The sequence below is a fragment of the Drosophila ananassae genome, chromosome XR, assembly GCF_017639315.1.
Source record: "Drosophila ananassae strain 14024-0371.13 chromosome XR, ASM1763931v2, whole genome shotgun sequence".
Taxonomy (NCBI): Eukaryota; Metazoa; Arthropoda; class Insecta; order Diptera; family Drosophilidae; genus Drosophila; species Drosophila ananassae.
The window spans coordinates 19,980,740-20,000,000 of NC_057932.1; the positions used below are offsets into that span (position 1 = coordinate 19,980,740).

At 48.8% G+C, this 19,261-nt stretch overlaps 5 protein-coding genes across 7 annotated transcripts in view; 2 read left to right on the forward strand and 3 right to left on the reverse strand.

Annotated features, from left to right (window-relative positions):
* Positions 1-59: 59 nt before the first annotated feature.
* Positions 60-1,035, reverse strand: LOC6498756 (protein CutA homolog). The gene has a single exon (XM_001967230.4). The coding sequence runs from the start codon at positions 854-856 to the stop codon at positions 317-319; it is 540 nt and encodes a 179-aa protein (XP_001967266.1). The 5' UTR covers positions 857-1,035; the 3' UTR covers positions 60-316.
* Positions 1,036-1,169: 134 nt separating this feature from the next.
* LOC6498793 (protein-lysine N-methyltransferase EEF2KMT) lies at positions 1,170-2,753 on the forward strand. Its single transcript, XM_001967231.4, has 3 exons — positions 1,170-1,369; positions 1,444-2,221; positions 2,320-2,753. Exons 1-3 carry the CDS (start codon positions 1,298-1,300, stop codon positions 2,424-2,426), a joined length of 957 nt encoding a protein of 318 aa, XP_001967267.1. The 5' UTR covers positions 1,170-1,297; the 3' UTR covers positions 2,427-2,753.
* Positions 2,696-5,107, reverse strand: LOC6498755. The gene is made up of 3 exons (XM_001967232.4): positions 4,678-5,107; positions 3,984-4,241; positions 2,696-3,920 (listed from the first exon to the last, which is right to left on the reverse strand). The coding sequence occupies exons 1-3, from the start codon at positions 4,736-4,738 to the stop codon at positions 2,797-2,799; spliced, it is 1,443 nt and encodes a 480-aa protein (XP_001967268.1). The 5' UTR covers positions 4,739-5,107; the 3' UTR covers positions 2,696-2,796.
* A 465-nt stretch (positions 5,108-5,572) lies between these two features.
* LOC6498794 (heparan sulfate glucosamine 3-O-sulfotransferase 6) lies at positions 5,573-10,618 on the forward strand. Of its 2 annotated transcripts, none has more exons than XM_044717559.1 (4): positions 5,573-6,643; positions 7,215-7,702; positions 7,792-8,344; positions 9,442-10,618. In XM_044717559.1, exons 1-3 carry the CDS (start codon positions 6,497-6,499, stop codon positions 8,297-8,299), a joined length of 1,143 nt encoding a protein of 380 aa, XP_044573494.1. In that variant the 5' UTR covers positions 5,573-6,496; the 3' UTR covers positions 8,300-8,344; positions 9,442-10,618. The 2 variants fall into 2 exon arrangements, with proteins under 2 accessions (XP_044573494.1, XP_001967269.1); XM_001967233.4 differs by having other exon boundaries at positions 5,589-6,643; positions 7,233-7,702.
* Positions 10,149-19,261, reverse strand: part of LOC6498754 (rapamycin-insensitive companion of mTOR) — a 9,633-nt gene continuing 520 nt past the window's right edge. Inside the window, exons 1-12 of one of the 2 annotated variants that reach the window (XM_032452426.2) lie at positions 18,712-19,016; positions 18,338-18,548; positions 17,731-18,276; positions 17,519-17,672; positions 16,428-17,453; positions 16,150-16,358; positions 13,846-14,637; positions 13,666-13,790; positions 12,689-13,604; positions 11,837-12,626; positions 11,254-11,776; positions 10,149-11,195 (exon numbers count right to left, since the gene is read on the reverse strand). In XM_032452426.2, coding sequence (XP_032308317.1) covers positions 10,702-11,195; positions 11,254-11,776; positions 11,837-12,626; positions 12,689-13,604; positions 13,666-13,790; positions 13,846-14,637; positions 16,150-16,358; positions 16,428-17,453; positions 17,519-17,672; positions 17,731-18,276; positions 18,338-18,471 — 5,709 coding nt within the window. In that variant the 5' untranslated portion in view covers positions 18,472-18,548; positions 18,712-19,016 and the 3' untranslated portion in view covers positions 10,149-10,701. Of the gene's footprint in view, positions 11,196-11,253; positions 11,777-11,836; positions 12,627-12,688; positions 13,605-13,665; positions 13,791-13,845; positions 14,638-16,149; positions 16,359-16,427; positions 17,454-17,518; positions 17,673-17,730; positions 18,277-18,337; positions 18,549-18,711; positions 19,017-19,261 lie in introns of those variants that run through there. The other variant, XM_001967234.4, reaches the window with a different exon arrangement.

The window sequence follows — 19,261 nt, forward strand, 5'->3', positions numbered from 1 at the left end:
CATCGATGGCTTATCGATATTTTTAAGATACAGATATAGATATATATTTACAACAGACATAACTTCAACAATATATTTTATACTCTTTATATATTATAGTTCATTGCTGTTCTAAAGTATGAATGATTGTATAAATTGTATTGAATAGCGCAAAACAAATATAAAATTTCGCTTAGATTTTCTTGTTTACAAAAGCTTAAAATTGTCATAGACTTCTGGCAACACTGCAATTTGGCGCCTCAAAAATTAAGCTTGCAAATATACATGAAATTTACATTTGAAATATTTTAACCATTTATTTTCATTTTAAGTGAAATTAGTCTTTATTCTCTGGCTTATCCGGCACTGTCTGCTCGATCCACTTCAAGTATGGCGGATTACCATTCTGGATAGGCAAGGAGATGACCTCAGCAACGCTGTACGGATGATTCTCCCGGACGTACTTGCTCAACTCGTCGACTTGCTGGGTGCGCGTCTTGATCATCAGCAGGTACTCGCTGTCTTCGTTGACCTTGCCCTCCCACATGTATATGGACTCGATCTGCGGCACAATGTTGACGCAAGCGGCCAGTTTCCTCTCGATGATGCCGCGGGCTAGCTTCTTGGCCGACTCCTGGTCCGGGGTGGTCACATATGCCACTGAGCTGCTACCTGCTTGGTATGGTGTTCCGGGGCACGACGATTTACAGGTCTTGGCGTTGCTGCTCATCTTGGAAGCGGAGATTCCGGCAAAAGGTCTGGTGTCGGCGAAAGACGAACAGCTTGTGACGAATGCGGTGCTGCTGGCGACAGTTAACAGGTTGCGTGCGAATACCCAGCTAGAGGGCAAGAACCTTGCACAGGCCCGATACTGCATTAAAGTGCACTTTGCCCAATCCAAGCCCCAACGCACCGGCCAATGCAATCCAAGTCTGCCGAAAATGAAATCCAGATAGCAAAACAAAACAAGTTAGGGTTGCCAGGTAGACAGAAAAAGCTTACACTTAAAAATTATTGTTCTCCAAGCTAATAAATCAGAAGTTATTTTTGAAAATTGGAAATGAGGATTTATGAAATGTGATGGGATAACGAAATCTTTGTTAGACTTCTAAATTTGATGGACTGAATCTATATCTAAATTCAAACTAAGATAACTTTTATTAACGGTTGCACCCACAAGCTTTCTCTAACAGGTTGGCAGCGCTTACAAGGCCATTTTCCAACACTGGTCAGCTGGTTTCACGTTGCCTCTTTCTTCCCAGTTGGCCACTGTTTTTTTCAATTTTAGTTGGAATTCCACCGGGAGGAGATACCTCAAATGGCACAAAAGTACGACAAACTACAGCAGCAATTCCTGTGCTGCTATCCGGTTAAAAAGATGGCCTGGTCGGTAAGTTACATGGCCGGGAATCCCCCACTCACCTGTTGCTCCTCCTAAATCGTGTCGGTTTTTTTCCGTTGTAGTCGGTGAAGTTGCCTTTGAACTGGGCGGAGCAGCAGGAGCTGATTGCAGCCACATGTGGTCATCCGTTGAATAAAAGCCATCCGGTACGGCGCAGCTACCTGGAAGCATTCCTCAAACAACTGATGAATCTGCTAAAGGATCAGGAAGAGCTACACGACGATCTCTACGGCAACCTGTGCGGCCGTATGGCAGAGACTCCAAGCTCCGGCACGGCCTATGCCTACAAACACTATCTTATTCAGCCAGGAGCTAAAATTACGCTTCGGGAATCGAACAGCTTCGTGAGCGAAGGAACCACTGGGCTCTGCACTTGGGAGGCGGCCCTGGCCCTCTCAGACTATATTCTGCAACACAAGGACGTTGTTAAAGGCAAGAATGTGGTTGAGCTGGGGGCTGGTGCCGGACTGTTGGGAATTCTGCTGAAATTACCTGCCCTGGAGCTGCACACTGGCCAGGTGCTCCTCACTGATGGCAGTGAGACGTGTGTTCAGCTTATGCGGGAGAACATTGCATTGAACTTTGAAACCAAAGACGAGGTGGCGGAGGTGCCTCAATCGGAGACACTGCGCTGGGATGCAGTGGCCGAGTTTCCCTGGGACAAATTCGCGGAAACTGATCTGCTCCTGGCCGCGGATGTTATCTACGACGACTCCCAGTTTGACGCCTTGCTGGGAGCGCTGGACTACTTGTTCAAACAAAGAAGCAATCAGTTGGAAATGCTGCTCGCCAGTACAGTGCGGAATGTGGATACTCTGCATAAGTTTATGACGGAATTGAGTGAGTTTTCATTGGAACTCTCCCTGTGGTTGTTCTTTGAAGTTATTTGATAGAAGTCCGTAAACAATTTTGTTTAATTCCGAACTATTTGTTTACAGATGCCCATGGCTACAAGGTGACACCCTGCGCGAATGTATCGGCCTGTGCCAGTCACTTTTGTCGCGATCACACCGCCGCCGTTCAAATTATCTCCATCAGACGCTAGTTTAGTCCTAAAATAAACCGACAGCCAGCTAAAAACAACAGAGCAAACACCCGCTATCTGGATCTCGGCTAAGATCTTAATTGTTGGGCTATTTGGCTTGTGCTTAGGTGGCCAATCTCCAGGATCCCGCATTTAATACACACGTTCCAGTGACGCTATTCCAGTGATGGATATTCAGAAGCAGACTGGAAGCCATTACTTCTTATCAAAAGATTGCACAATATTAGCTAATCGATGTCAGGCATCAGGTGCATCGATGGGGCACGTGATTAAATGATTAATACGTACATATATTTGATATATTTTAGATAAAAAAATTCAATTAAATACTGAGTATTTGTATTTAGATTGGTGGGCAGCCTGGCCTGGGTCACTGGCTAATGGTGGGTATGGTGCCGTCGTTCAGCCACCGGACGTTGAGCTGCTCGATCTGGTGTTTCATGAAGATGATGCCGTACACCTCGTACTGGATCTCCAGGAGCTGGGTGCGATGGGTGCGGGGCACCTTCATGCCCACCACCAGCGCCACCAGGGCGGTGATGATCATGAAGACGAATCCCTGGGCCATAAGGGTGCTCGGCTCAGTGGCGTAAAAGTACGAGTTCTTGGCATCGGAGACAAAGTAAAAGTACACAATGCTAGTGTTCAGGAGCTTTAGGATGTACGAGGCGGCCACTACTAGCTCCGTGTACCGCAAGTGGGTAACCTCCAGGAGGAGTATAGTCTGGTTGGAGTACGACAGGCCGAAGAGCACCAGGAGCACCCAAAGGGACCAGCGGGAGTCGGTCACATTGCACAGGATCATGGCCAGGAGGGTGCAGAAGATCAGACTCACCTGGGAGCCCACAAAAGTTACCTTCACGGACAGGAACCACTGGCACAGGAGCGTCACTAAGCTGCCGGCGAAGATGACCCAAAACATGGCGTCTATTCCGGAGAAGGAGGTCAGTCTGATGGCCGGATTCAGGGCGAACCAGTAGAGGAAGTACACGACCAGGGCGTGCTGCACTGCCTCCGTGAACAGGAGCAGCAGGATCACATGCCACTGCTGGTTTTTGGTCACGTAGAAGAACTGCAGCCGCTTGATGACCTCGTCCCTGCTCTCGAAGATGCTCCCGTTGGAGTTGGCGATGCGCAGGTCGTTGTCCAGGCTATTCACCAGGTCCACTGTGCCCAGGAAGTCCAGCACCTTCAGGCCAATCAGTATGGCCAGCATGACGGCCGCCACGCTCAAATAGGTTCCGGCAAAGTTCACATAGATTCCGTCAATCAACTGCTCCGTGGTGGCACTTTGGCCGGACAACTGCTTCTGGTTCCGGCTGTAGGCGGCCACGATGAGGCTCACGGCGGAAGCCAGGCCCAGCAGATAGCAACTGCAGCTGGCGGAGATCATGATGGAGCGACTCGCCTTGGAGGTCATCGTCAGCAGGTAACTGTATCCGGCCACAAAGGTCATGCTGTGGGCCACATACGACATATAGGCACCTACGTGATCTGAAAAGGGAAAGGGTATTAATGGGTGCTACTTCTGTTTCTATCACTATTCCCCAAACTCACCAAATCCATCTGCAAAGTAGAAGCAACTGGCGATGAGGTTGAACGCCCCGGCGGAGATGAGCAGCCAGGGCTGCCAGTAGACGATGCACTTCTTCACCAGCTTCAGGGAGAACATGGCCAAGGCGGTGACGACCGCCCAGCAGGCGCCCAGGATCAAGGGGCCATAGTGGATGAGCCCGGCTTTCAGATTCCTCTCCGCCACAAAGGCGCAAATGCTGTAGCCGAAGATCATGCCACAAGGCAGGAAGCTCAGGCACACTGCAATGAAAAGAAGGATTTGTTAGTGAAGGATATAGTAGTTAGTAAAGGACCTGAGACTAAGGGGCTTATAGAGACTTATGCGTTGGACTCTGAGAACTATGACTGGACTATTCCTTTAGATTTGTCCGTAAGTATGTCCTTTTAAGGAAAGAAACCTTAGGGACTTATCAGGACTTGTCCAGGACTTGTTCAGTACGATTGTTTGAAGCCCTAAGGTAGTCTATTTAAAACTCTTACACTTTAAAGATTAAACTGCCAAACTGAACCCTGTTTGAATATTAATTGTTTTTTTTTTGCTTTGTTTAAATATTAAAAAATTGTTGAAGTATTATTGTTTCGACTGATAATACCTCACAATTTATTACTATTTATTATTGGTAATATTTATGATCTGAGAGTAAGAGATATCCCACTTGCAATCCGCATGACTCACCCACATAGCTGGGGGCGTACTTGAAGAACTGGATAACCAGTTTGCCCCAAACGTTTGTCATTTTTCTTCCTTTTCTTTTGGAACGTAGTCGAACTCCGTAGTCGTTGATTATCCGGCGGAGAGATGGTGCAGAGAGGTGGAGCTTGGAGCTTACGGCTTAGAGCATGTTGCGTGGGGGAGGGCCACGATGTGTGATGGCCGGACGCCGGACACAAATGCTGCGTAGCCGTGGTGGGAGTGGGAGCAGGAGTCGGACTGCGGCAAAGACGGCCACGATAAGGCGATAAGATAAGCCCTGGTACGGACCAGGCCAGGTGCATGTGGAGCTGCAGAGAGAGAAATAGTGACAGAGCAATGACTTGGTTTTTTACGGATTTTAGTGGATTTTAGTAGAGGCCATCTCAATTAGATGTCCCATCCGGCCACTAACTTGGCTTCGACTCTATTTATAGGCAGGTTTATAGACCCCTTTTCGCTGAGTGTACCCAGTTGGTGAGTGACTAATGCCGCATTGGAGTAAGCCCCTCGGACAGATAAACAGATGCCCGCCACCGATAAGCCCCTCGGGGAGTTGCCTTAAGTTTTACGGCCGGACTGGCCCTAATGCCCACTATTTTCCATTTCTTGGCAGTTTCCGGTTATTGATAATTGGACGTATATTGTGCATATTTAAGCCCTCCCTTGTCTATTATAACTGATAAGGCTTAACGTAATCTGGAATGGCTATAATTGATAAGGGTTACTCGGCCGATAGAGCTGGCCAATTGATTTCTATTGAATATATTACATATACGGTATGCCAGCCAAGTGCTATTGTTTCTGATGGTCGAGGGAGTGGGGGGCAGTGGGTGGCAGCAGGTGGGGAGCAGGTGTGGGTGCAAGTGCCGTTGCTAGTTTGTTTACCTTTGAGAGGAAATTGTGATTTCAGCTGGAGAGAGAGGGGCCGAGCCGCAGAGAGAAAGGAGAGAGAAAGCAGAGTTGCTCTTTGCAATTTGCATTTTTTATCAGGCAACCCTATCACTCCGTTACTTTCAACTTTAAATGGGAAGGATTAAATGTTATATAATTAATTGCATATATTATATATAATTAGTTAATAAATTTTAACAAACTTGGCTGAAACTTCATAACAAAGGACTCTATATTTGTCTAGTCTACAAAAGTCTAAAAATCTCTATGATATCCAGAATTCCAAGTCCTTTTTAGCATTTAAAGGTTAAAGTTTAAGAAATTAAGAATTATGTTTAGTAAAAAATTGTTAATAGTGAAGAAAATAAATATCTTTCCCAGTGCACTTGCATAACAGAGAGAAAGAGAGAGAGAAAGCGTTTGGGGACTTTTGTCCTGCGCAGGACATTTGCTCTCCTTGGTTTCTTAAGCACTGCCTGCCTGCACCCCCCCTCAGAGGCTCAAGTGTGTCGGCTTATCCGCTGGCAGGACTCAAAGGACTCAGGACTCAGGGCACAGGCAACCCGATGTCTTGGGCTCGCCTTATCCGTGGCATTCACTTCCGGAACTCGGCTGCCGAGGATAACAACAAAAACCGTGAGTAGCTGCGAAAAACGGCAAGGAGTCTGCGAAAAAAAGGAAAAATATCCTGGCGAGGAAAAAGGATTAGAGCCAGCTGCAAGTTGCAAAATTCCACAAGGATGCTGTAAGGTCAGTGAGCAGAGAACCGGCTATGGAATCCGGCAGTGGACTCCCATACATATCGCCACCAGCACCTGCACTCGCACCAGGACCTTGTCCAGCACCTGCACCGGCATAGAGGAGGAGGCCCCTGGAGGAGCAGGAGCAGCCATTCGCCACCGGAGTGACCATGTTTGTGATGAGCATCTGGTGCAGCAGCCTCAGCCTGAGTAGCCGGAGCCTGGCCATCGCCCTGGTGGTGTGCATCACTCTGGTCTACTTCTCCTACAGCTTCAACGCCTGCCTCCTGGCCAGCATCAGTCGGAGCCTTCAGCAGGTGAGGTTCAACATCCGGTTCCGGTCTTCCGGTTTTTCCTTTACCTTTTTCCCCTTTGATTGGCTACCCTTTGAAGTGCGGATATTAACCACCCCAATTGGCGATTTTGATTGAGCTTCTGCGATGTCCTGAATATTTAATAGCATTCAGTGGCATATACTGACATCGAGTGCCTGGCACGAATTTTAAAACAAATTAAAAGTTAAGAGCCAATCTGCAATGTTAATTTTGAGCCATGAGGCCATTAAATATTTATACGCGGTACTTGCTTTTGGGGTCAGAGGGCCTTAAATCTTACATTTTAATTGATAATGGACCCTAGGTAGCAAGATTTATTCGATTTTAAATAGGGATATAGTTTAAAAAGTACCGGATATCTTATATCTTACGAAGAAGATGTATCTTATATTCAAACTAGAAGAGATTTTGTGTTTTCTAATGCATTTTTGTGACAGACAGTCCTTCCAAAAATGACTTCTTAAATAAAAACAGAGTTGATAGAAGTATCAGCTATCACATACACTATTAAGTTATGGGCTTAGGTCTTATGTTAAATAATAAAATAAATAAGTATCCTCCACTTACCCAGAGCAATCTCCGCAACCTCCTGGCACTCACCTCCACGGCCCGCAATGAGAGCAGTGAAGCGGGAAACAGTAGCAGCTCCACAAATACCAGTAGCACCAATGCCTCCAGCTCCGTATCCACCAGTGCTCCGCCAGCTCAGGCCGTAACCAGCAGCCTGGATGGAGCTCCCAAGTATCAGCTGCTCCGGCAGCAGGGACTCCGGCCATCGCGACATCTGCCGGACACGTTGATCATCGGCGTCAAGAAGAGCGGAACTCGGGCGCTCCTGGAGTTCATCCGACTGCATCCGGACGTGAGGGCCGCTGGCTCTGAGGTGCACTTCTTCGACAGGCACTACCAACGCGGCCTGAGATGGTATCGCCATCACATGCCCTACACCATCGAGGGCCAGATCACCATGGAGAAGACTCCCAGCTATTTTGTGACCAAGGAGGTGCCCCAAAGGGTCTACCACATGAATCCGGCCACCAAGTGAGTTATCTGAAAGAAAAAGATAGTAATTAGAAGTGTAGAAGTACTGGTATCCAAATACTCATCTTTCCATATGTAATCCTCTCCAGACTGCTGATTGTGGTGCGGGATCCGGTGACGAGGGCCATCTCCGACTACACCCAGGCGGCCAGCAAGAAGGCGGACATGAAGCGGTTCGAGCAGCTGGCCTTCATCAATGGCTCCTACTCGGTGGTGGACACCAACTGGGGTCCGGTGAAGATCGGGGTCTATGCCCGCTACCTGGAGCGATGGCTTCTCTGCTTCCCGTTGTCCCAGCTGCTCTTCATCAGCGGGGAGCGTCTCATCATGGATCCGGCCTACGAGATCGGACGTGTCCAGGACTTTCTGGGTCTGAAGCGCGTCGTCACCGAAAAGCATTTCTACTTTAATGCCACCAAGGGCTTTCCGTGTCTCTTCAAATCGGAGGCGAGGTCCACGCCGCACTGCCTGGGCAAGACCAAGGGCCGTAATCATCCGCATATCGATCCGGCGGCCATCGAGCGACTCCGGGAGTTCTATCGGCCATTTAACAACAAGTTCTACCAACTGACGGGAATTAACTTTGCCTGGCCGTAGGCTTTATCGTAAACTTGGTGCTGGAACTCCTGGAGTGGTTTCAGGGTAAGTTTTTTTTTAATATTTTATATTTTTGGTTTAAGGACTCGTTTAATTTTAAAGATATTTGTATGATTTCTTACTAACGGACTGGCCACAGTAACGGACAGGACTTTTCAAATCAAATTTTACGTTATTTTCTATTATTACGATAATATTTTATCGATATTTAACAAAATTCTCGCCAATATCCTTTAAAGCCTGGGAATACCGTTAAGTATATCATTTCCATTTCCTTCTATCTGTCTTTCTTCTTTCTATTCTCCTTCCACCCTTGCAGTCAGCCACTTCTTTAAAGTTTCTTCCTAGTCCTAGGCTTTTAATATTCTACCGATATTGAGCAATCTATCGATACATACACGATTACCGTTAAAGCTAACATTTCGAATATTTTTCAATCGAAGTAATCCGTGATTTGGCAGCTATTTCACACGGTATAAAGGAGGCTCCAGCTCCAGAATTATTCAGTCTGCCCGACAGTCTTATCGGGCTAACATCTCATTTCCTCCTTCGTTTTTATTTATTTTATTTTTTATTTTAATTATTTTTTTTGCCAAAAAGCCAGTAGCTGGTATGAACAATTTGTTTGTAATAAAAAATTCACATTTTGTTCTTATATTCTTATATAACATGGACTCCAAAGGTAGCAATACCTTCATTTATTTTTAGAGTTAAGTTATTTGTCCATCCATGGTGCTGCTGCTTATTTTAGAGCTTATTTTATCCTCTTCGTTTTTTTTTTTAATTTTTTCTTAATTTAATCTTATTTCTTTTATTATTGGATTTCTGACAGCTGCGATAGACAGCCTTTCCTCCTTTTTTTATTGTTTGATTAGTTATTTTTCTATCGATGGTGCTGCTACTGCTCTTGCGACTCTTCTACAATTTTGAATTAAACTTTTATTTTTTATTTTTTATTTTTATTTCAATGCTTAAAAAGGCCTGGCCTCTTGGTGAAATGGATACCAGTCAGGGCCTATTTTGTTAACTTATTTTAAATTATTTTATTTATTTTCTCACCATAAATGGGCTGTTAAAATGCTGTGATTAAAACAATGTACTTACTGTACTCATTTAGCCTATTTTCGCTTTAATCTTTGCAGTCTGGTCCTGGAGCTCAAGGATATAGAGAAGATGTTGTTGTTGCCAGAGTGGCAATGGACTGATATTGTTGATTGCATTTTTTGATACGTGTAATTGTACTTATACACACATATACAGATTATATATATAATTATATTATATATATAAATATAACCGATGATTAGTGCTCAATTAAATGTAGCTTTATCGAAAAAAACAAAAACGGAAAAAAAGAAGTGCGAGGAAAAAGGAGAAATCAAGGCACTATGACAGTTCCTCTTTTCAACTCAACTCAACTCGACCCAAATCGAATCACATCGAATCGGATTGAAAGTCATTCACACTATACTACCTACGTTTACCTAACATTATAATATGCATTCCATATATAGTGACAGAAATAGAGCTTACTACGAAAATTCCTAACAGTCTCCACGCATCCGGGATCCGCGATCCGCAGCTCCCCCCCAGCATAACATATACACATACGATCGTACGATGCGGCCCTATATATATACACAAGATATATAATTAATAGTTCCAATACTTCGAATTGCATGACTCAACCAAATACAATTGCTTAGCTAATTTCAATCAAAAACAAAACAACTTCTAAATAAATCAACTTTAACTCGAAACCTAGAAAGCGAATGGGAATATGTGTTTTATTTTAAATTTAGAAATAGAAATCTTAACATTTAGCCATCTCCCAATTAAACTATAGGCATTAACATTTTTTAAATTTATTTATTTAGTTTTGGTTTTAATTGTTGGTGAACGATTTCTTGTTTCTCAAACGTTCTGATATCTTCTTGGTTTTTACGGGCTTTCGGCTTATTACTTTAACTTTAATTATTTGTTTTATTTTAAGTACAATTGATTAAATAAATTGCGGTGGTTTGTTGTTGGTTGTTGTTGCTTTAGGTATTTTTTTTTTCATCAAGATGTTCTTTGTGGTAGGGAGCATGCCATGGCTTCCAAATCGTAATTGACTTTGGAAGATGAATTGTTTTTCGGGGAATCCTCTCTCCGGTTAAAGTTAATTAATTTCATTAAAATTAAAATCTATTTGTAGGGGGTGTAGTGTGTGTCGTGATCGTAAAATTAATCTTAAACAAATAAACTTAGTAGCTATAGTAGTTTGTTGTGTGTGTGTGTTTTGGTTTAAAAACTATGTGGTGTTCCTACAGGTTTCTTTGATTTCATATTTTACAAAAAGAAAACTCTTATTCGGGAAGGCAGGTGGCAGTTGGTGGTGATAAGGCGGCTGCATCAGCTGGTCACTTCACCGGATCCTCGCCCAACGGCTCCAGGATCTTTGACTTTTGCTGCCAGCTGCCCACGCCGCAGGACACTGCCGTGGCAGCTCCAGCTCCAGCTCCGAGCACAGCCTCCGACTTGGAGCTCTGCAACCGCTTCTCGCAGTAGAGACTGCCCACCGGTTTGGCCATCGAGGCCGCCAGGCTCTTGGTCACCGTCGAGTAGTTCAGTTCCGTTGAGGTGGACTCATTACCGGCGGCACTGCCACCGGCGCTCACCTGCCGCGTCAGTATCGGCATCGCCTGGCTGCGGTCCTTGATGGGAAATTTGTTGCGGGTGCAGCTCAAGTCCAGCTCCAGCGTATAGAAGCGTCCGCGCGTATACTGCCGGTTGTCGTTCCTCATCTCGTCCGTCGAGGCACTGACTCCGCCGCTAGAGGCCGCAGGAGCCGCTGCTCCGGCCCCGCCCGGCGGCTGTTGGCTTATCGTGCAGATGCTGCTGCGATTGCTGTTGCCTGGAGTTGGTACATGTTCTTGTTTCTCTTTAGACTCTATGTTAAGCATTGGACCCACCTGTGGGAAGCGCCGTGTGGCCAGTGGTCACGGAACTGCCGTCGCACACATCCTCGCCAGTCTCCTCGTCCTCGCTGCCGCTCCCGCTACCGGACACCGAGCTCTCCGTTTCGCCGATGTGCAGCTTATTCTGTACGGCTTGGGTGGGGGCGGGCAACGGAACGTCTAGCGACGACGACTTGGCGGCAGTGGGGCCCGTTCGGGGCGAGAAATCCATCAGAAGGTTCTCCCAACTGGTCTCGTACACGCTGGCCAGCTGCGCCAGGCTCTTGGGCTTCGGTTTCATGGCCGCCATTCGCTGGGGCACCGCCGGTTGCAAGGATGTCGGCGTCGTCGCGGATGTCGTCGAACTATCAGCCTTCTCCTCGGCTGGCAGCTTTCGGGCCGCAATTATGAGCTGCGGCTCCACGTAAAACGAGTCCAGGTTGAGGTCGAGGAACAGCTCCTGCAGGAAGCGACGCGCACTCATCCGGTAGCTGCTCCTTCCGAGGGTCTTACAGGACTCCGAGTACAAGCAAATGTCCTGCAAGAGAAGTAAACGGATAAAGTATTGCTACTAACACATACGAATCATGTTTCTCACCTGAAAGGCATGCGGATGCTTCTGCTTCAGCTCCAGCAGGGCCATCTTTGACTGCTTGGCACTGACGGGGTTCGCCAGCCGCTGGACATTGTACAATATGGAGGCGGTGAGTCTGTCCGGAAGGCTGTCCTCGCTCAGCATGCTCTCCGGCGAATGGAAACTGATATCGGCTCCGGTCGCCGGGACATTGCCAGAGCCCGAGGAGCTACTCTTCTTGGGCAAGACGGGTCCGGCCATAGACGCTAGCAGAGCTGCGGCCGCCGTTTTGTAGAGCTCGCAGGGGGCCAAAGATGCTCCTCCTCCAATGCCACCGCCCGCTCCTGTTCCTCCTCCGTTGCTTTGGCTATCCTGGCGCTGTTGCTGGCGCGATGATCTCGCGCAGTGGAGGCACTGGCTCCGGGCGTGCTTCCCATCGCTTGGCTGTTGTGGCTGCTGGAACTGCGGACCGCGCTGCTGCGGACCCCGGCGACTGGCCGAGGAAACATCCGACAAGGAGGATATCACCGAGGACTCGTCGCCCCCCTCGTTCGTCAGCGAGTCGTTGAAGAACTGTTGCCGTCCGCCGCCGCCGTTGCCGGCGCTGCTCAATAGGTTGACCCCCATTAGATCCTGGTCCTGGATGTCGCGCGACACATAGGTGCGGTTCAGGTTGCGGTTGGGGAACAGATCGAGCACATTCTTGGGCAGACCAATGCCAGCGTAGCAGGGTCCCTCCTGATCGCTCTCCGGCATGAACTTGATGGCGTTCACAGTGGGCAACAGTGGGTTCATCTCGTCCGCAAAAACCCGCCTGATTTGGGGATATAAAAAGGATTAGATAGACTTCAAAAGGAATTTAATTAGTGCACTCACCTGCACACCTCGCTCAACTTCGGCTGCCGGTCCAGGCTGCGCACTTTGAGCCGCCTATGCGGATGCGTCCAGTCGTGCCGTCGCATCTGCACCTCGCTGGGGGCGTCCACCGAGCTGACAAAGTCGCAGAATGACTCGGAGAAGACCGGGCGGCTGTAGGCGCGCAGGGAGCGCAACTGAGCATAGCCTTTTATCGTCATCGCGGCGGAGAGCACGTTCCCGGAGGCTAAGTCATTCCGCAACAGTTTAATGTGATCGATTTCCAGGAGGTTGGACATGCTGGGTATGGGGCTCAGGACGAACTGCTGCTGGACGAAGTCACTATAATTCGCCGCTGCCGCTGCTGCTGCGGCTGCAGTGCGTCCGGTCACAGACTCGCAGCTGCTCACGCCCGAAGTATTCGAATCTGTGCAGGAGTTGTATCGAATTCGATGATGATACGGGACCGGAAACAAGGATCCCGTTGGTGCCACTCCTCCTGGACCAGCTCCAGGTCCAGTGGCACCGCCCAGTAAGCTGATCACATCCGTTGTCTTGGACTCGGACAGGGAGCGCTGATGCTTCCCGGGTCGCAGGTTGCTGCCCTCGGGCAAAGTCTTGGATTTGGCGGCCACCACGCGATTCGCATGCCCGTCATCGGTTCCCGTCACATTCGGATCCTTGAGGGTGCTGTGAATGGCGGCTCCGGCCAGCGATCCCCCGCCACCGGCAATCGATTCCGTTAGATCGCCCACCACGTTCCAGTAGTGGGAGCCGAGGTAGAAACCGTCGATCTGGTCCTCCAGCGTCGTCATCTGATTGTAGGAGTTGACATCCTCGTAGTAGTGCCTCACTGGCGTGTACTGGCTGGACATCCAGTCCTCGGGCTGGTGCACCGGCCACATGGTGTTCCTGTCATGGCGGACGCTCAGCCAGTCTGCGGATCAGGGGAGGCAGGTGTTAGTCTGTGGCATGCGAATCAGAAGAGAGCTACTCACTCAGTTTGAAGAGAATGTTGGCACCCGCCTGGGTCCCGGCAATGAGTCCCAAGGCACTGAAGCACGTGGCCCGCACGGAGTACACCTCGCACTTGGTCACCAGCATGATAAGCCTCTCGGAGAGCCTGGAAGTGAAGACATTAGGAATATGTGACAAGGAGGGCTCTGGCGTCTTCTTACCTGGCATTCAGCTCCACTAGGTATTCGATTCCGTTCGCATTCGTGGAGGCGTGTGCCAACGCCCAAATGGCCGCCTTCAGCTCCAGGCACTCAGCGTCGTCCGAGCACTTGGCCCGCTGCATCAGCTCCACCAGCTGGGGCAGATCTCCGTGCTTCCTCAGCGCCGTCATCCCCTGACTGGTCTGCGCCATCTGGCCATAGAGATGGGGCGCTATGTTGGGGGGCACCGTCTGCGGCCGCTGGTTGCAATTCCGCCGGGAGTAGTAGCCGTCCTCGTTGCGGATGTGCAGCGTCAGACTGGAGTGGGTGTCCGCCTCCACCAGCAGGACATACCGCTTGTTGTAGCCGTTGCGCCAGTACTTGATCTCCTCCTCCACGCGGGCGTTGGTGCTGTTCAGGCCGCGGGGCAGCGAGTAGTAGCGGGCCATCAGCAGACGGCCGGCGTCTCCGCGCTGGCTCAGATTGGGCCAGTGGCTGATAATCTCTTGCAGGTAGTACTTGTCGTGGCAGGCCTCCTCCAGCACCTCCAGTGCCGCCAGGACAACGCTGCGGTCCGAGTCGCGTGTCTGGCAGATGATCATCGGAATGCCCCACACCTCAAAGTTGGGCAGCCTCGCTCGCAGCAGCACCGCCATGAACTGGGTGGCATACAGTCGTCCGCTGCGCGTCTTGGCGGACGTGAGCGCCTTCTCCAGCACCTGGCGCGGCAGGTTCTCGTAGCTGTAGTTCAATCCGGACACAATGAGCTTCACGTAGCACACGTGATCCGTCACTCGGACCAGGTTGATCAAACTGGAAAGAGATTTGTGGATTAGTGGCTTTCATAAGATTTAGTTTCAGGACTACACAGCCCCCATCGATGACTGCATCTTGGCCAATTTCCACCCGATCCTTGAGCGGAATGTCTTAAAAGGATTGTGGATCTATTCCCCATCGATCTGCATCAAAATCTAGCAACAAAATATTTTTTAGATTTCTCCGCGAATTTTCTGGGGCCTCCCCTTCAAAATTTCCATAAATGCATTGGAAGCCCCATTTCACCCCGATCGAAGGCTATATCTTTGCCAATTCCTATCCGATTTTTAAAAGGGACACCTTTAAAGATTCGTGGAACGATTCTCCATCGATCTGCATCAAAAGCTGAGAACAAAATATTTTTTCGATTTTTTTTTGAAATTTTCTGGGGGTCCCCCTTACGAAAAGTGAGGAAATCGTGGTTTCGCCCTATATGCGCCAGAAAGATACCTATATCTTTGCCAATTCCTATCCGATTCTTAAGAGGCATACCTTAAAAGATTCATAGAAGGATTCTGCATCGATCTGCGTCAAAATCTGAGAACAAAATATTTTTTAGATTTTTTTCGAAATTTTCTGGGGTCCCCCTTCAAAATTTTGAAAAATGCAAGGAAGGATAATATGGCCCATAGCGATGGCTATATCTTTGCCAATTCTCATCCGATTCTTAAGAGGGATACCTTAAAATATTCGCAGAAGGATTCTGCATCGATCCGCATCAAAAGCTGGGAACAAAATATTTTTTAAATTTTTGGTCAAATTTTCTGGGGCTTAAATTTTAAAAATGCTTGGAAGGCCTATATGGCCCCCCGCGATGGCTATATCTTGGCCAATTTCCACCCGATCCTTGAGCGGAATGTCTTAAAAGATTCGTAGAAGGATAAACCATCGATCTGCATCAAAATCTAGCAACGAAATATTTTTTCGATTTTTTCTTAAATTTCCTGGGGCCTCCCCTTGAAAAAATCCATAAATGCATGGGAAGCCCCATTTGACCCCGATTGAAGGCTATATCTTTGCCAATTCGTATCCGATTCTTGCGCAGAATGTCTTAAAAGATTTGTAGAAGGATTCTTCATCATTCTGCATCAAGATCCAAGAAAAAAATATTTTTGAGAATTTTTGTAAAATTTTCTGGGGGATCCCCTTTGAAAATATGCATGGGTTGCCGATAACGGCCAGATCGAAATCTATATCTTTGCTGATTTCTATCCGATTCTTAAGTGGGATACCTTAAAAGAATCGCAGAGGAATTCTCTACCGATCTGCATCGAAATCTAGAAACAAAATATTTTGCAGATTTTTCATCAAATTTTCTGAGGACAGAAAATGGCTTTGCTCTACATGGGCCATGGCTTAGGAGATTCATTCTGCATCAAAATCTAGCTAACTGGGGGATCCCCTTCAAAATTACATGGAGAGACAATATGGCCTTCTCTTAAATCATTATTTAACTTAAAAGCTAAGGCTAACCAGCGTAAGAATAATGAAAAAATGAATTATACTCACTACTCAAAGACGGTGGTGTTCTTGAGCACTTCAATGCCTTTGGTGGTCCGGCACATCCGACCAATGTAGAGGAAGTACAGCTGGCACATGGTGTTGTTCATGTGCTGGGGACTGAAGAGGCAGTCGTGGGCCCGATTCGACGTGGTCACCGCCGCCAGCTGCTGGCTGATGTCCGAGAAGTAGTCGGTGATGTAGCGCATGCACTCCAGCTGTCCAGAAACAAGAGAAGAGAAGACATTTAGTTGGAAATCCTAGCCAGAAAGTAGAGAAAGACTTACCTCGCTGCTTCCCAGGAGCACATCTATCAGATCCAGTCCAGCACTCACGTAGGCCGGCAGCCGCTGGCCCGGAACTAGATCCTGGTGCGAGAAGCGGTTGTTGCGCGGCTTGTAGAAGTCCACCAAGCGCTTGAGGAACTTGCCCATGGTGTAGTCCAGCTTGCGGATCATATTCGACTTCAGTATGGTGGTGATCACGTCCCAGTCCCACTGGGCATCCACCTGGGTGAGGACTCGCGAGTCCTGCAGCAGTCGATTGAAGGCCCGGAAATGGTCAAAGAAGGTGGGGGGCAGGAACTTTCGCTTTAGTCGGAAACTGGAGCGGGAGGAACTCGACGCCTGGGAGTTGGACTCGTCGCTGGAGGAGACCGAGTCCAGGCGGGACCGACCCAAGGTGGCAGAACGGAATTGCGAGCCAGCCGCCTCGGCGGTTTCCTGCAGCTGGAGCACTGGTCCGCCGGCCTGCTCCTGGACGTTCAGATGTCGCCGGAAGAGCCGTGTCTGGATCAGGGCACCGCCCTGAATTATGCTGTCCAGGAAGAGGCTCCAGGATGCCGGCCTTTGGCGCAACATCTTCTGATAGTTCTGCAGCGCCGCCACCGCCGCATTCGCCTGCTGGTTTCCTTGCGTGGCATGCCCCACCAGGGTGGGCAGTGCGGGACTTGTGCAGCAAATGTCCGGCGGCAGATGGGTGTGCATCAGCTGCAGGATCTTTCCAATTAAGACAGTGGCCTGCACCGAGACAAACTGATCACTGCCCACCGCTACCTCCACGAGGGCGTTCAGCAGTCCGGTCTCCAGGAAACAGTACAGCAGCAGGGCCAGGTGCTGTTCCACCACGTTCGGAGCTCGGGCGGCGAGGGTGGGCAGGATGGAGCGGCCCTCGGCGGACACAAAGCCGTTGCTGAGCAGCCAGGTGTCCTGGAAGTCGGAGGGATCCACTGCCTGCAACGCGACGGCATAGTCATCCGTCCAAGTGGGCTGCGGTAGTGAGAGCAGCTCGTACAGCAGATCCAATATTGCTTTCTGAAGAAATAAGAAACAAAAGAGTTATGGAGCGGCTCTTGGATGTGGGTGGGATTGGGACTTACTCTGACTTCCACCTGGTTCAGATAGAGGGCATCGACTATTGCTTTCAGGCCTGAGGGTTTGCTGGGATCACAGAATTCGAGGGTGCCCGTCCAGCTGCGCAAAACGGAGAGCAGGGCCAGCCGACAGCTCGTGTAGCGGAGTTCCCGGGCATCTCTGAAAGAATAGAAGGAAGTTAAGTTAACTATAGGTTGATAATCCATGTAGTACTCACTTGTTTTTATCCATGATGCCCAGGCGGTAGGTGAAGTCGCAGTAGGGTGCTGCCAGGCAGTCCAACCTGACGCCGCAGATGTTCCTGGTCTGGGGCCACTCCAGCAGGTAGAGCAGCACACCGCAGAGGCTCTCCGCTATCCGGGGATTGTGGCACTCCAGTACGTTGCGGGTGATTGAGGTGACGCCGCCGCAGACGATGAGCAGGGCGGGATTCAGGACAGCAAACTCGGCCAGGGTGGCCAGGCAGGCGCGCAACAGATTGTCGTTCTCCTCGATACCGCTATCGGCCAGGGAGACCAGACACCGCACCACCACCGGACTGATGTCCTCCGGGGCAATGGCCAGCATTTTGCGGACCAGCTTCAGGGCCTGGACGCGCTCGTCATCGTTCTTCAGCATCAGATCGATGGAGCGGCAGAGCAGGTGCTGCAGCTGGAGGGCGTTGAAGGTCTTGATGTCGTTCGGCGTGCTGAGGGCATAGCGGATCGTCCTCAGGGCGGCGGCCCGCACTTGGGTGAACGTGTGCACCAGCGAGGCACTCAAACTGAGAGGGAGGAGATGGTTGTTAGACCAGGCAGAGCCCATCGAAGGAGGGAGTCACTTACCAGTAGAGCAGCTCCTCGGTGCTGAAGCGGATGTTGCTGTGGTGCGAGCCCTTCCGGGCGCCCAGGCAGAGCGAGGCCAGGGCATTGAGCAGGAACAGGCGCTTGGTGTCGCGGGTCTCCTCCTGGCAGAGCATCGAGTAGATGTCGAAGGCATTCTCGGCGGCCGATCGTGTGGGGTCCAGGCGATAGAAGTCCTCCGGGTCTTGGGAAACTGTAAAGGATGCAAAAGGATTAGTTTCTTAATCTTGAATAGAATCATCTGGTTTAGTCCGCCGTTTCAGAAAGCTATCGGGAGAAACAGAGCTGGCGGGTGGGGCAGGGTTTTCTGGGAAAAGGTGGATTAGCCCGATAGTTGTAATCTCAGACGGGCTTACATGTGATGCACTCATGCAATAAATAAACAAGTGTCTTGCGAGAATATTGATGTTTTGTTCGAGGTTCGGGGCTTATGTAATGGCAAGTAAATAGGACATATTTTTTTTAATTTTTTGTAAACATTAAATGCCAAAATAAATCAATCATGGAATAAAGATTTTTGAATTGGACCGCCACTTGTTCTGCCGGCGTCGATTTTGCCGTTGCCGTCATAACAGTTTCGTATTTAAACTTTTCCTTTTTTTCATAGTGTATGTTTGATCGAGTATGTTTGACCTGCATGGACCTGTATGAGTATCGAAAAAAAATCTAGCGGATGTTAGTCGGCAAGAGTAACAGCTGTTAGAGCCAACATCTGTTATTGCTGTTAGTTTAACATCTGTTAATCTGTTTTTGTTTTTTGAAACGAAAAATAGTGTTTTAAAATTTTGAAAATTGCATGTGTTATTGTATCTAATAGTGTTGAAAAGTGCCAAGTTGAAAAGAGATAGAAGAGATAGAAGAAATAGAGGACTCTAATCTATTTCACTCTCCTTCAGCCAGCCTTAT

Coding starts and splice junctions, on each gene's coding strand:
- LOC6498756 (XM_001967230.4), bottom strand. CDS start 856: ATGCAGTATCGGGCCTGTGCAAGGTTCTTGCCCTCTAGCTGGGTATTC.
- LOC6498793 (XM_001967231.4), top strand. CDS start 1,298: ATGGCACAAAAGTACGACAAACTACAGCAGCAATTCCTGTGCTGCTAT. Junction 1,370..1,443: donor TTAAAAAGATGGCCTGGTCG/GTAAGTTACATG, acceptor TTTCCGTTGTAG/TCGGTGAAGTTGCCTTTGAA. Junction 2,222..2,319: donor TAAGTTTATGACGGAATTGA/GTGAGTTTTCAT, acceptor ATTTGTTTACAG/ATGCCCATGGCTACAAGGTG.
- LOC6498755 (XM_001967232.4), bottom strand. CDS start 4,738: ATGACAAACGTTTGGGGCAAACTGGTTATCCAGTTCTTCAAGTACGCC. Junction 4,242..4,677: donor GTACGCCCCCAGCTATGTGG/GTGAGTCATGCG, acceptor TTTTCATTGCAG/TGTGCCTGAGCTTCCTGCCT. Junction 3,921..3,983: donor CTACTTTGCAGATGGATTTG/GTGAGTTTGGGG, acceptor TTCCCTTTTCAG/ATCACGTAGGTGCCTATATG.
- LOC6498794 (XM_044717559.1), top strand. CDS start 6,497: ATGTTTGTGATGAGCATCTGGTGCAGCAGCCTCAGCCTGAGTAGCCGG. Junction 6,644..7,214: donor TCAGTCGGAGCCTTCAGCAG/GTGAGGTTCAAC, acceptor AAAATAAATAAG/TATCCTCCACTTACCCAGAG. Junction 7,703..7,791: donor CACATGAATCCGGCCACCAA/GTGAGTTATCTG, acceptor AATCCTCTCCAG/ACTGCTGATTGTGGTGCGGG.